Consider the following 16,209-nt stretch of genomic DNA (forward strand, 5'->3'; position numbering starts at 1 on the left):
CTGTTGATGAACAACTTAATATGTTATCCCTCTTAGTATTTTTTTTGTTTGTTCTACTTAATACTTTTGGTTGAATTCTGTGATCAATACACAGTTATTCTTAAGTGTTGAAACTTAACTGAAAAGTGATCGCTGTTAAATATAAGAGTGGGAATAAGAGAGGGAAGAGATGTACAATTTGGGACATGCTCAAGCTGACTTGCCCTGAACGGTAGAGTTAGAAACATACCAGGGGATTCCAATTCAATCCCATCAAGGTGGCATGTACCAATGCCATCTCACTAGTCCAAGTGATCAATTTCTGTTCACATTGATAACAATGATAGGAATAAGAGCCAAAGGGATCACACAAACAAGACTAGTGTCTGCTAATACTAACTGATAGAATAAAAAAGGGAGAGAACGATCCAACATGGGAAGTGAGATACACAGCAGACTCATAGAATGGCAGATGTCCTAAACAGCACTCTGGCCTCAGAATCAGCCCTTAAGTCATGCGGATCCAGCTGAAGAGCCCATGAGAGTATTTTAGGCATGGAAAGCCAAGACATTCTGTCAGAAAAAAAAAATTACCTAAATGAAAGACCTCTGCGAGTGAGATCCCAGTGGAAAGAACAGGTCATCAAATAAGGAGGTACCTTTCTCTGAAGGGAGGAGAGAACTTCCACTTTGACTACGACCTTTTCTAAATATGATCAGAGTCGGTGAACTCAAAAGGCTTCCATAGCCTTGGCACTTCATGACAAGAGCCTAGGGTGATTACTGATGCCATAAATTAGAGTGTCATATTGTTAAGTACAACAGGAGTCACTGTGCACTTACTCCTCATGTAGGATCTCTGTCCTTAATGTGCTGTACATTGTGATTTAATGCTATAAGTAGTACTGAAACAGTACTTTACACTTTGTGTTTCTGTGTGGGTGCAAACTGTTGAAACCTTTACTTAATATATGCTAAACTGATCTTCTGTATATAAAGATAATTGAAAATGAATCTTGATGTGAATGGGAGGGAAGAAGGAGCGGGAAAGGGAGGGTTGTGGGTAGAGGGGTGTTATGGGGGGAAGCTATTGTAATCCATAAGCTGTACTTTGGAAATTTATATTCATTAAATAAAAGTTAAAAAAAAGTTCATGGGAATGTATATTATGACAAAACTGCATGGATTTGAAAATTCTTTTACACCACAATAAATCTATCTTTTAATTCCATTTTCCATGAACATTTTGAAGTCCCCTAGTAATAGTAATAATAATAGTAATAATAATCTAATTTAGTATGAAGGTTTTCTTCCAATTAGAATAAAACACAAGCTAAGTGACAAGAAAGTATTGTATAAGAATTAAGTTGGAACTGTTTTTCCATTTCCATTGGTAAACAAAATAATTGTTTAAAGCTGATAGTGTCTTAGATTCAGTGAATTTTGAGAATCACTGAGCTGGGAATTAGAACCCAGGCCTCACTGCAGAGTCCAACCTCCAAAGAATATGGTTTTCTACCTCATTGAGCCTATACTGGCAGTACAAAAAGAAACAACACTGGGCACTCAATTTGTAGTTTAGATCCCAGACCAAATATCCTATGAGAAACCCTGAAATGTTAAATAGTTCTTTACTTTTTCATACCTTTTTTGTCCTCAACACCTGCATCTGATTTGAGAGTGTGGCTGCTGCTATGGAGAGAATCTTTTGAGTCTTCATTTTCATCCAGCACCCCAGCAAAGCTTATCTTCCTCTCATATCTGTGTCTGTCCAACTCAGGATCCAAACGGAGTCGGCAGCTCTCCAAGTCCTGCAATGCCAGTGAGGAGCGCATAAGTGCTTGCAACACCCTAGCACAACTGTGGTCTTGTAGAAACTCCCTACTATTTGAATAACATGCAACTGCATCCAAATAGCCAAATTTCTTTACCTAACACCACTTTTAGACTGTGACCATGAAAATCTGTTCTTGGATTAAAAAATAAATGAAATTTTTTCCCAACGTGGTTTTTATGGTCCTTGTGTCAAATCCAGAACTAGTTTCCTCACCTTCTAACTCTTTGTTCACCATTTTCGTTGCATCTTTGGCATATATCTGTTTATTAAAAATCATGCACTGCAGAGTAAGTAAGAAATGCGTTTTTCTCTTAAAGAACTCAGAATCCCAACAAAGAAACAGGGAAGGCAAATGAATGATAAATTCCAAGACTGAAAGACAGTGAAGGAGCTTCAAAATCAAACTTGGAGACTGTGGCCAGTGAACAATGGCCTCCTAAAGACATACATGCCCTAATCCCAGGGAACTGTGAATATGTTGTCTTAAATGATTCTGTGGATGTTATTAAGCTTAAAGACCTTAAAATGAGAAGATTATCCTCTATCAGTGAAATGGGCCCAATCAAATCACACCAATCCTGAAACTGAGAAACTTCCCAGGCCATGCTCAGAGGTGTCTGTGAGATGCTGTGTTACTGCTCTTGAAGATGCGGAGAGAGGTTTTGAGCCAAAGAACATGAGTGAATTCTAGAACATGGAAAAGGGGCAGGGAAAAAAATTGTTCCTTAGAACTCCAGAAAGAAAGGCAGCCTTGTTGGCACCTTGATTTTGGCCTGGTAAAACCTATCTCAGACTTCTACTCCTGGAATTACAAGAGAATATGCTTGTGTTGTTGGAAAGAACTCAATTTGTGGCAGTTTATTACAGCCAAAATAGAAAATGAATATAGAGATGGCACTCTAGGCAAGTCTTCAGGATCAAGCAGAGTTATATTGGCAAAGAAATGCGGAGAGGTGGTTCAGGTTTAACAAACTTCATGTATGAGGGGCAGAAGCTCAAGACCAGATCATGTGTTGGGAGATTTCATACTCCCCTTGAGGAGGACTTGAGCAAACCAGTGTTCCATCATTTCTGTTGACAAACACAATGTTCCTATTGCCTAAGCAAGCCTTGCAGAGTATAATTCTTTGTTAAGAGTTGGTCTTTGGGGATCCATATTCAAAATTCAACATGCCATTCTGAACCATAGTCAATTATTGATCTACAAAGCTCTTTCAGAGGGCCAGAAAGATAAAAAAATGTATAAAATGCTGACTTCAATCCTTCCCACTATTTTTACAGTTATGACATAATAAACCCTCAGATTCAAATAAATGGAAAATAAAAATATTTTTAAAAACCCAATTTTCACCAAGACTAAAATTGTATAATTATCAACAACACAATTAAATTTTAGGCTCTATATGCTGTCTCTTTTTTTTCTCTTTGTATTAAAAACAGAAGTTATAGTTTGGCACTCAGAAAATTTTATTACATGTAGAAAAATACAGAAATAATATGGAATTTATCTTAATATTGTGAAAATATTGTAAGAGTATAACTGTTTCTCTGAAATTAATCCTTTTTAGGAAAAACATAACCTGCTTTCTTTTCCATTTTAGGAGAAAATTTTAATTAGAGAAATTTCTAAGTTGGGAAAACAGTAATAACATAATAATTTTAATTCTCAAAGGAAGTTATTCTATCCAATTTCTTCTTATTTGCTTTTCAAAATCACACCTAATTTTCAAAGCTACATTCAAATATGACCTCTTCTAAGAAGGATCTTTGGGTTTTTCCAGCAGTTTATTTTTTAGCAGCCATGACTCTCCCCTTTCTCAAGGCCACTGGCTCAATTTGTTTTAAGATTTTTTTATGTCAGTTCTCTTGTTATATTTAAGTGTTTTTCTGTTATTAAAGCAATTTTATGATATCCATTGTTTTATCTACAGTGAGTTAGAATATGGTTTGAGCTTTCTTTACTATCCAGTAGAGCTAGATAGTGTAAACATGAGAAAACAATCTTTCTCCCTTTATTTTAGAAAAGTCACATTCCAATATAATAGATAAACCTACACTTAATGAGAAAAATCCTAGTTTAACGGATAAAAGATTTCTGAGACCAGTTAAAGGCAATGTAGAAACTAAAATTTTCCTCTTATTGACTGAATTCCTACAGGTTCTGCTTTAGCTTCATTCTTGGCATTTCTTACACGTCTGCCAGTTAAAATATTTGATAGATTTTTTTTAAAAGATTTATTTTATTTATTTGAAAAACAGAGTTAGAGAGAGAGGATGAGACAGAGAGAGAGGTCTTCCATCCGCTGGTTCACTCCCCAGATGGCTGCAGCGGTCAGAGCTGTGCCGATCCGGAGCCAGGAGCAAGGAGCTTCTTCCGGGTCTCCCACATGGGTGTAGGGGCCCAAGGACTTGGGCCACCTTCTACTGCTTCCCCAAGCCATAGCAGAGATCTGTATCAGAAGAGGAGCAGCTGGGACTAGAACTAGCATCCATTATGGGATGCCGATGCTTCAGGTCAGGGCATTAACCCACTGCACCAAGGTGCCGGCCCCAATATTTGATAGATTTTAAATTAAATAAATTAAATTAAATAGGTTTTAAATTAGATTTGTTATAATAATGAGGGACATTACAGTATTCTGTATAGGCATCATTCCTGGCTGCTCCACTTCCAATCTAGCTCCTGCCAATCTCCTGAAAAAAGCAGCAGAGGATGAACCCTGCCACCCACTTGGGAGACCTGGATGAAGCTACCGGTTCCAGGTTCTGGCCTGTTCCAGTGCTGGCTGTGGTGGGCATCAGGGGAGTGAACCAGAGGGTGGAAGATCTCTCTCTCTCCTCCCTTCTCTCTGTAACTCTGAGTTTCAAAATAAATAAATAAAGCTTTCTTTTCTTTTCTTTTCTTTTCTTTTCTTTTCTTTTCTTTTCTTTTCTTTTCTTTTTTGACAGACAGAGTGGACAGTGAGAGAGAGAGAGAGACAGAGAGAAAGGTCTTCCTTTTGCCGTTGGTTCACCCTCCAATGGCCACTGTGGCCGGTGCCCTGATCCGAAGCCAGGAGCCAGGTGCTTCTGGTCTCCCATGGGGTGCAGGGCCCAAGCACTTGGGCCATCCTCCACTGCCTTCCCAGGCCACAGCAGAGAGCTGGCCTGGAAGAGGGGCAACCGGGACAGAATCCAGCGCCCCGAACGGGACTAGAACCCGGTGTGCTGGCACCACAGGTGGAGGATTAGCCTAGTGAGCTGCGGTGCCGGCCTAAATAAAGCTTTTTAAAAAAATGTTGAAAAGAGAAAAAAACAACTAGGTAAAATTTTAAGGATTTTACATTTTTATCACAATGAATCAAATTGCTGACAAATAAAAACCTGAAATCTTAGAAGTACCCAGTGCTTTAAGAAAACCAGTATAATTTAGAATATTGAGAGGGATAACACTATATCCATGGATTCATCGGCCTATGGATCAGAAATTGTATTATATTTAACTTTAAACATTTGTGTTGAGTGGTGACCTTGATTTGATTTCGCAGAATGGGCTCAATGGAACAGTAAAAATGATAATTCAGAAAATTAAGGGCCCAGGTTAATATGAAATGACATACGGGATATAGAAGGGACTTCCCTTTTCGGTATTCAAATGGCTTTGCTGTTCTAATGGGGTAAGTTCCTCTTGAAGACATATGTCTTAGTCATAAGTATTTCTACCTTAAACGTCTCCATTATATGTTTTAGAGTGAGGGGAGGGTCTTTCTAGAACACTGGGAAACTGGAGGCAGAGGCACTGCTCAGGGATCCCAGACACTGATTGTTTTAATTTCTGTCCCTCTTGCCTCCATTCCCAGGACTGGGACATGGCCTTGCTCATGCCAAGTTTGATTTAAAATGCAAGAGAAGTGGCAGAAGAAAAATTCACTTCAATGGAAACACATAAATTGTTAGTGTAAAACGTTTTCTGGGAGAGTAGTATAAGCTTTGTCTAAGAGGGGAAAAGGATTTATCTTATTCCACAACTCTCACTGCCTCACCCTTGTGGTGAAAGAACCATTGGAAACTTGGTACACATTAGGGAACTAAGAGTACAGGAATATCCAATGTGTACCTGACATTACCAGGCTCAGATTCCCAGCTCCGGCACAGTATTGTATTCTCAGTTAAATGAATCAGGCTCCAATGGTGGTTGGTGCATGATTGCGTGTGTACGTGAGTATGGGTACACGTATGTGTTTGCATGTGTATATATGTGAATGTATGTATTTGTGTGTATATGATCATTTGTTGTGCCTATCCATATCCAAAGGAAATGCTACAGAAGTAATAATAGATGTTTGAGGGCCCACGCCTTGGCTCACTTGGTTAATCCTCCACCTGCAGCACTGGCATCCCATATGGGCGCCAGGTTCTAGTCCCGGCTGCTCCTCTTCCAATCCAGCTCTCTGCTGTAGCCCAGGAGGGCAGTGGAGGATGGCCCAAATCCTTGGGCGCCTACACCCACATGGGAGACCAGGAAGAAGCACCTGTCTCCTGGCTTCGGATTGGCACAGCGCGCCAGCTGTAGAGGCCATTTGGGGGGTGAACCAACGGAAGGAAGACCTTTCTCTCTGTCTCGCTCTCTCTCTCTCTCACTGTCTTTAACTCTACCTGTCAAATAAATAAAGAAGTAAAAATAAAAAATAATAGATGTTTGAGGGTATTTGAATACTAAACATTGAGTTATTTTCACTCAGAATTTAAATGAGAAAATTCATTGGAAATAATTTCTATATAGATTGATAAGCAATTAGTGCAAAAAAAATCTGCCAGTGATTTCCAAAATATTCAACATAAAAATTCTCATAGTTTTCAGAGTAAAAGAAGCTAAAGGCTCTTTGTTGGTTCCCAGTGCAACTGACAGTGACTATTCCATTATTGTACTTGGAAATTATGGTTAGTGATTTCTAGGCCAATGTTGAGGTTATTTTTAATGATGAAATGAGCATTTTTTTAAATGTATGATAGTCCCTTGATTGAGTTTTAAATTGTTGCACATTTGAATTATGTGAGAATTTGAGGAAACTGTGGGTACTGGAAATTAAGTCACATGTTTGACCTCTGCAAGTAGTCTGATTATGATCACTCACACTTTCACTCACCACTAAAGGTTCAGTGCGAGGTCTCGGTAGGCATGAAAAGGTCTCTCTCAGGAAGGTGGTGATCTCCAGGAGAAGCTGGCATGCTGCCATCTTCAAGGCAAAGGGACAACTGCATTTAGAGGGATTCACAGTACCTATGGCATAAAAATGTTCTTTCAGAAGCAGAAAATCAATAAAAAATACAAAGAGGTACGGTGTGATGGACATAGCCACACATATGTAAAATCAAATTGCATATGAGAACATCACATATGCAAGTTTCATTTACCTACTCCCATACACTTAATCTTTACATATCTCTCTTCCTTCATTTTGCAATTCTAGAACAATTGCTTCAGTATTAAAACATCAGATGAGCAAAACTAAGTTACTCTCCTTAAGACGTTACTGAGCAATGAAATAGGGCTCCAAGAAGACTGGAAAGCCCTTTAAAGGAGACAGAAAAGGGAAGTAGTCTCACAAGGTTTCTACACTGCTATTAATTAGATCTAGTCTATGTACTTGGCAGTGAGCTAGATTTGGAACTACACATCTCCTGTCAGCTCATTTTCTGAGAGGATGTTGGACTTGATGCTCTGAGGGCAGTGTTGTTGCTACTGCTCTCGTCCAGATGTGTTTCTGCAGCACAGACAAGACACACACAATTGCCTGAATCACATGTTTTATAGGAACTGACCCATCAGAATAAGGCATGACTATGATAGAAGTATGAAAATCTTTGCTATGGAGAATATTGGTCTTTGGTTTAGTAAAACTTTGTATCCATCATAAGCCAACTTATAGATTTGGCTTAAAAGACACACAATGCCCAAGATAACACCAAATTCTCAGGATTAGTCCTTAGCATCATTACGAATAATGCAGAAATGTACTGATTACTCAACAGTGCCCAGAAAGAAGACCAAAGTTATGTAGATTTCTGCCTCTCATAAAAGAAAGAAAAGTTATCTATTTTGAACGAATCAAGTCATCAAGCAATCTTTACATCATTACATATCAACTTTCTAAAACTTTCCTTAAAATGTTTGCTGGATGTTAGCCTTTCTTAATTGAATAGAACACACATGTCACAATTTTTGTCGATAATAGGTGGTGATGGTTTCCTGAAGTTATCAGGCTATCACTTCCTCATGAAAACCATTATTTTCTCTCCAGAGTTAACAGATATCAGGAGACTTTGACTCATTAAGAATGAAAGAGACAAGTTCCTGTAGATGGAAATCTATTCAAGTAACAATTACCTTTTAAGTGCAAGATGAGCTTTATATTGACTAGAACGTGGGAATTAAATCAGACATATCAGTTTTATATTCAGTAGTGGCTATCTGACTAAAAATTTCTTTGATAGGCAACAATTTTTTTAAATAGTAATTAAAAGCAAGATATTCAATATAAATGTCTAGATTTGTCCTTTTACTCCTGAGGCTATCATATAGAATTCTTATCAGTCCTGCAAACAATTAACTTGGTCTTAGTCCAGGCCCTATAATATGAAATATTACAATGAACAAAGATTGAGTTCTTTGTGGTCTTAACAAAAAAGAACATGTCATCCATAACATATTGGTAAATGATACTTATGTGATTATATGGAGATTCAAGTTTGTTTTGGCCTCTGGGAATGCATCCATTTAATATTGTTTCTCTCTGTTCTGAAGGGTCCCCTTTGAGAGGCAGGGTAGTTACTTTTGGCCATGGGTCTTATGTTAGGACTTCACTAGTTTCTGTGATTGCTGAATAATCCTCCAGGCTTCTGATGGAGTGGACCCAATCCCACGGGCTGTTCCAAGACAGTCAGAACAGCGTTTGGGGTCAACCTTCACCATTAGACTGAAAGGCAGATGTGAGAATTGAGTGTTTTGTCAACAGTTAAGTCAAGAAGATTTGCTTTGATTTGATAAAGTCTTAAAAAGGGCTAATGATGAAAAAAGACAAAAAATATTATGACATGAAAGCAGAAAGGAATATCAGGGGGTTCTCCTTTATGTATTTAGTCCTATCCAATGTTACACTAGTCATTCTTTTACATTTTGTGACTGTAAGGTTGCAGTAGGTTTGGCATCAACTGATTAAAAATATAAAATTAAAATATAAGCATGGAATTCGGATCTGGCTGAAAAGCCCATGAGAGTATTTCAGGCATGGAAAGCCAAGACACTCTGGCAAAAGATCTCTGTGAGTGAGATCCCAGTGGAAAGAACAGGTCATCAAAGAAGGAGGTACCTTTCTCTGAAGGGAGGAGAGAACCTCCACTTTGACTATGACCTTGTCTAAACAAGATAAGAGTCGGAGAACTCAGAGGGCTTCCATAGCCTTGGAAACTCATGACTGGAGCATAGGGAGATTACTGATGCCATAGACAGGAGTGTCAATTGGTAAAGTCAACAACAGGAGTCACTGTGCACTTACTCCTCATGTAGGATATCTGTCCTTAATGTGCTGTGCATTGAGATTTAATGCTATAACGAGTACTCAAACAATATAATTCACTTTGTGTTTCTATGGGGGTGCAAACTGTTGAAATCTTTACTTAATGCATACTAAACTGATCCTCTGTAAAAAAAAAAAAAAAGAAAGAAAGAAATTATCAACTCCCAACTTGACTCTCACTGGGATTAAACATGAGAATAGGTCTGATCTGATTTCATCATCATTTAAAAAAAAATCATCTATTATTTTTCACTTTATGTTTCTGTGTGGGAGCAAACTGTTGAAATCCTTACTTAATGTATACTAAGCTGATCTTCTGTATATTAAGATAATCAAAAATGAATCTTGATGTGAATGGAAGGGGAGAGGGAGTGGGAAAGGGGAGGGTTGTGGGTGGGAGGGACGGTATGGGGGGAAGCCATTGTAATCCATAAGTCGTACTTTGGAAATGTATATTCATTAAATAAAAGTTAAAAAAAAAATATAAGCATGGAGATTGAATTTCAAATCACCAGGGAAAGCCAAGAGGAAGAGACCTCACTATCATCATTATATAAAGAATTTCATAACCATAACTGGAATTTTATAGTGTATAAAAAGCCATAATATACATATACACAAACTTGTATGATACAGACTACACATATGCACAAAATGATGTTGGTGGATGTAACAGGAATTTGTTTGTCTCTACTTTTCTATGATGAGACTCAATTCTGTAATACACTCTGTTTTCAACATTTTAATGATTTGGATAGCATTTTATGTTCAATTCTATTTGGTCTGACTTCGCATTTCCAAGAAGAATAACAAAACACATGATAACTTCTGGGATAGTGATTTTCCACATCTATATTCTCTTAGATTCTCGCAGAGATGTCTATTACTAATTTTTTTTCTTTTTTCTTTTTCTTTTTTCTTTTTCTTTTTGACAGGCAGAGTGAACAGTGAGAGAGAGAGACAGAGAGAAAGGTCTTCCTTTACTGTTGGTTCACCCTCCAATGGCCGCTGCAGCCGGTGCGCTGCGGCTGGCGCACCGCGCTGATCCGAAGCCGGGAGCCAGGTGCTTCTCCTGGTCTCCCATGTGGGTGCAGGGCCCAGGGATTTGGGCCATCCTCCACTGCACTCCCGGGCCACAGCAGAGAGCTGGCCTGGAAGAGGAGCAACCAGGACAGAATCTAGCTTCTGACCGGGACTAGAACCCGGTGTGCCGGTGCCGCAAGATGGACGATTAGCCTACTTAGCCGCGGCGCCGACCCTCTATTACTAATTTTGTATAATAGCAAGAAGCAGAGGCTAATGAGTAGTAGATTTTCCACAACTGTCTGCAGGTTTTTGCCCTTGTCTATTTTATTTTATTCTCTTTCTGGCTTTTGTTTTCTCTCTCTCTCTCTCTCTTTCATTAAACTATCAATTGAGTTTATAAATGAGTGAAATAGGATCTACAGGAATATATAAAAAACAGAAATACCAGAGTAATCAATACAAATAACATTTATTGTGTCATACAATGTTGGGCTTCTATATATCATTGAACACTTCAAAGAGGTTGTATTATTCTTATAAAAAAGAAAAACTCTGGCACAGAATAATTAAAGTACTTGCTCTAGTCTTCTCTTTGTGTGGCATTATGCACATGTTTTACATGCACAGGGAAAAAGGAAAAAGATGCAGTGGGGAGACATGGGAAGGTGGTAAGAATATGAAAAAGAAAGGAGAAATATTAAGTGCTCCTAAAGCAGAGGTTCTTACAAGCAGGGGTTCTTGTAGTAAAGGGAGTCTCCTTACTGTCATCTAAAAAGTCTTCCTCCTCATCCTCCTTTCTCAGTCTTCTCTTGGTCTCCTCATCATAAATGAGACCCAGTAGGTTGGCTGGGCTCTCACTCTCCCCATGACACAGCTCATTCAAACGGATGCCAATTGCCTACCATGAGGAGAAAAAAAGAATGAAACAGCACAAAGTACGTCACACTTGAACACAGTCTCAAATTCTAGAGGACATGATCAATCAATTAGTGGTAATGCTCCCCAACATAAGCTTCTTCATGCCATCTTGTTGTTACCACCATGTTGGCCACTACAGAAACCCAGAGATGGATGGTATTGATGTGGTCTCTGGGGTCATTCCTGAAAAGACTTACAGAAACTGAAATGATACTTTGGTGTACCTGTACAAAAGCTTTTCTGAAAATATATTAATTTGCTCAAATGTCATTTGTTTGATAGGTTTGATGCAAAGGAATACACAGTTATTTTTAATGGAAGATTTTGCTGCTGTAAAAAAAAAATAAGAAGACAATTCCTCAGAGTGCTTCTGATTACACTATTTTATGGGAATGTCATTGTCATGCTAATGAGTTTGCAGGTTGGCCAGAATTCTGGTACTGTAATTTTATTTATAACTATCCTAATGTATGCACTTATTGGCTTCTTTTATAAACTTTGTCTTCTCTTCAATGACTCTTGGAATTAGTAAGAAGTTCTAACTTTTCTTTTGGTAGGGCACTCACAACAACATTAGAACTATGACTTTTAATAACCTTGCACATGGACGACATTGGCTTTCACAAGATAGGTATGAAACAATATCCTTGCTATTTGTTCTGAGTCATTTGTGCTAGTGTGTGATTTATTGAACAGAATTTTCACAAGAAGAGACAAAAAAACACTACCCCTACCTAGTTCCTTTTATATTCCAACTACATAGTGTATTCAACAATGGAACAGACAAAAGTTTGGGAGGAGAATCAGGAAAAAAGCTAAACTGAGCATAGCACTTAGGGTTTGCAGTTTGGTAATTCTGTGCATTAATAGGAACAAAATTACGGCAAATAATGTTTATTCCAGTGTCATGTTTTTCAAATATTTACAAAGGTTACTAACTTCTGGGCATGCAACAAACTAGAACCACTACAGGAAACAAACATACAAAAGTATGTCCAAAATTCTTTAAATAAAAACACAAGTTTTAAAGACTATCTTAGATGTTTGGAAACAAGAGATCTCCTTAAACATTGAAATTAGGTAAGGAACTAAATCCAATTAGCAAAACTACATCAATGACAAGCAGCATAAAAATATATCACAGGATCCTAAAATTTAAGCTGCTAACCTGAGAAGTTTTAAACAACTAAAACAGAACTGCCACCACCACCAAAAAAGGCCTTGACCTGATGGTACTATTTTGAAGACCCCTTCTAAAGGAGATGTGTAATAATGAGTCTGAAATGGAGCCAAGAAACCGAATAGTGATACTCAAAGAGGAAATTTTTCTTTATTGATTCTTCAAGGACATTGTAACTAACAATTTAAATTAAATGCAATTTATAAAGCTTAAAAGGTTGCTCAAAAATGACTTATCTATGGTAATAATAAGAGTCTATATAATAATTTGGATCTTCATGTTTTGTCCAAGAATAGACAAAACCCAAAGGGTTATTTTTATTCCTTTCTTGCTTCATTCATCAGACATTTATGAAGTGATGTAATCTGCTACACCTTAAATAAAACACAAAGTTTTATTTATAAGTTGTTACAGTTTTCTGGTAACTTTGTTTAATGTGCCTGGTATTTTATAAACTCCCATAAAGATCTCTGGCAGATCAGAAGGCTAAAGAAGTTGAGAGACTTGCTAATGGTTGCTCAGCAGGCTGTGAATTGGGATTTAAACATAGGCTATATGCCTGTATGTGTCTTGTCTAAATTAGCTTAGAGTGAATTGGGGAGGTAATAGCATAATGAAATAGTGGGTCAGGAGGATGAAGAGATAGAAGGCACTTTATTCATTCAGAAGATACATTTAATTAAGCTCTGAGAATCAGAGTCTGATTTCTGGAGACTTTGAAGAATCAGTGTTTTGTTTGATGGAGAACTGGGAGAGCAGAACCTCAGCTGGAGGGCTTCCAAAGCCTCACGTATTCAGAGAAATGCAGCCTGTGTTCAGTCCTCAAGTAGCTCCTTGGTTGGAGCTCAATTTTAAGAGAGGAAACAATGCATGAGAAGACTGGAAAGGTAGTTGGTGACTACACCGTAACAGTTCTTGAAGCTGAACTCCACCTGCATTCTGAAGAAAGATGACAGATCTTTTTGATTAGGTCCTCATTTGAGGAATATTTTTGCTAGATGGCCAGGTATGAAGAGATAAGCCAGGTATCCTTTTTTCAAAAAGTAAGGTAATAACCTCTTATTATTGAGTGCATCTATATACCAAAGACAGGTGAATGTTCGTTAGGTACAGTAGTTCCTTTAGATGACTTCACCATCATAATCTGAGAATGGTTTGAGCAAATGCTGTAGAAAGGGCAGAATCATCAGGTTAAGCAATTTAGGTGTATCCCTAGGGAAAAAGTTAGCCACTAAAATGTGTAAAAAGCAGTCTAACTTGCGTTTTAGCTTAATCACTCTGATAGCAGTTTGGAATATGAGTTAGGGTGCAGGGCATATCTGTAGGCTGGGAGATCACTGAATGTTCTGTTTTGGAGGTGCTGTGCCCCAGGAAGATCATTTGATTAGCAGGCATTGGGGTGGATTAGATGAGAGGAGACTCTGGGGAGGAGGTCCCTTTTGTATCTGGATGAGACGTAATGAAGATCTGGGCGCAGGGGCTTCAGTGACGCCAAAGAGGTGGAGTCGATGGAGGGAGGTTTGGGATGTATTCAAAGGTTGTCACATGTTTTCTGACAGTGCCACTAGTAAGAAGAGAATGCTCAGGCAGGCTGAAGAGCTGGGTTGAGTTTATCTGGGGACAAGGGTTTTATTCTGATCCGATTGAGTTTCATGATATTAAGTAAACGCCTCCAATGTACAGATGGCATTGCCGGCCTGGGATCTGAAAAGCGCTATGTATGGAGAAGAACGTGCTACTGGCACCTAGCAAACGGAAACACAGGAATAAATGTAACCCTGGAGGAAATTATACAGGAAGAAATAAGAGATCTTGGAGAATATCTACATTTATGGGGAGGTAGGAGGCAGACGACGGGGGAAGGAAATGGAAGACAGAACGGCAGAGAAAGACTGGAGCAGGCAGCGGTGTCCAATGCTGCAAGTCATCAAAGCACATCTGTCCTAAAGGCAGCTGCTTGAGAAGACCCTGGGCCAAAACCTCCTTGTAAACCTGAGCCAATGCTCAGCACTTAATGGTTTTTCCCTTCTTGTGAGAAATCCATGGGATTACGAGTTGTTTCTATTATTTCATAGAGGAAGCTCAATGAAGCCCAATCAAACGAGGTAGGTAATAAAACAGGGTCAAAAACATCTCTCTGCATTGAAGAATTTGGCCAGCTTTACAAAAAATAAAACAAAGCAAAACAAGAATTTCGCTAGGAAAACTGAATGATGGATGGCCTTGAGAGGCCCTTTGTCAAATCTTCAAATTAATTGTGCAATTAATTATTTTTACTCCATTGAGGACTACACATGGGACTGGTATTATAGGACAAGCGGTCTTTTCTTCCCCTGAGTCACATGAAGGTCTGTGAACACCTTCCCCAGAGTAATAAATCATGCATATGATGCAAATACATTTGTAATTTACAAATTCCTGCAGGAAATCTCCAGAAGCATTCTGATGTGTTGTTCAGAGTTATTAATAAGGAAAGATGGATATGTTTAGACAAACCTCTTCAGATGAAGTAACAGTAGTGATTGTTTTTATAGTTGCCTATTGTTCACAAAGAAAGAATTATAGGGATCAAAACACCCCACCCTTTAAAAGAACTGGAGAATGGAAGAAAACACTTTATGTTTTCAATTTCTCTGTAAGAGGGTACCTTCAAACTATCTGACTTTTGGGGAAAAATAGAAGGGCATTTTACCAGCAGAGGGATGGATGTTTTAAATGTGGTTTTCAATAGAAAATAAAAGGGATTAGGAGAGAGAGAACAACCCTTTAGCTACTCTCTGCCATGTGGAGATCTAAGATCTAAGCTGTTAATTTACTTTAAGATAAACAAATTTATCTCATTTAAGAGTCACTCTGCTGGTGATGTGGTGTAGCTGGTAAAGCCATCTCCTGGAATGCTGGCATCACATAGGGGTGCCAGTTCGGATCCCAGTGTTCCACTTCAGATCCAGCTTCCTGCTAATGGCCTGGGAAAAGCAGCAGAGGATGGCCCAAATGTGTGGGCCCCTGCACCCATTTGGGAGACCTGAAAGTAGCTCCTGGCTCCTGGCTTCTGTCTGGCTCAGCCCCTGCTGTTGCAGCCATGTGGGGAGTAAGCCAGTGGATGGAAGATCTCTGTTTCTTCCTCTCTCCCCCTGTTAACTCTAACTTTCAAATAATAAATCTTAAAAAAACAGTCACTTTTAATTTTCAAGGTCATAAAATAGTATGCAAAAACTAGGTAAATATAAAATATTACTATTTCAAAAACAAAAACATTAAAAGTAAAAGGGAGAAACTGAGTTCAGTTAATATGCTTAGTTATCAGGCAAGTCAGGGTGGCAACTTGATTACTTATTTTCTGATCACAGAGTGACCAGGTTCTATCATTCAGATCTACAAGCCTTGTTGGGGATGGGGTTGGGGGGAGCTGTGCATATTCAATTTGTTGGAGGAAGATCACAGAACCAGAAAATAATGAAGCGTGAGCCTTTAACCATGTGCCCTACCTTTTCCATGGTCTTATCTTTGCATTTCTGCCTCTAACATCTTATTATAGTCTTTCAATCTCATGTAAATACATGCTTTAGAAGTCATTTAAGTGTCTCCTTGGAAGAATTTGCTTAAGGGCAGAATCCTCCCGTTCATTACACTGTGCCCCCTCCCCCCAATTTCCCCTAGCTATATTTCTTCTCTCAACCTGGTGTTTTGTTCATTTGATGTATGATTCTAAG

General features: G+C 38.5%; 1 protein-coding gene across 14 annotated transcripts in view; it reads right to left on the reverse strand.

The window, feature by feature from the left end:
* UNC80 (unc-80 subunit of NALCN channel complex) overlaps positions 1-16,209 on the reverse strand; it is a 243,325-nt gene that overhangs the window by 111,084 nt on the left and 116,032 nt on the right. For 8 of the 14 annotated variants that reach the window (XM_089329902.1, XM_089329901.1, XM_089329899.1 and 5 more), the window contains exons 24-26: positions 11,125-11,296; positions 6,943-7,076; positions 1,625-1,790 (exon numbers count right to left, since the gene is read on the reverse strand). In XM_089329902.1, coding sequence (XP_089186028.1) covers positions 1,625-1,790; positions 6,943-7,076; positions 11,125-11,296 — 472 coding nt within the window. The remainder of the gene's footprint in view (positions 1-1,624; positions 1,791-6,942; positions 7,077-11,124; positions 11,297-16,209) is intronic. The other 6 variants (XM_002712440.6, XM_002712438.6, XM_051849166.3 and 3 more) reach the window with 1 other exon arrangement.

Source organism: Oryctolagus cuniculus, chromosome 3, assembly GCF_051225735.1.
Source record: "Oryctolagus cuniculus isolate XC-2025 breed Fujian yellow rabbit chromosome 3, ASM5122573v1, whole genome shotgun sequence".
NCBI lineage: Eukaryota > Metazoa > Chordata > Mammalia > Lagomorpha > Leporidae > Oryctolagus > Oryctolagus cuniculus.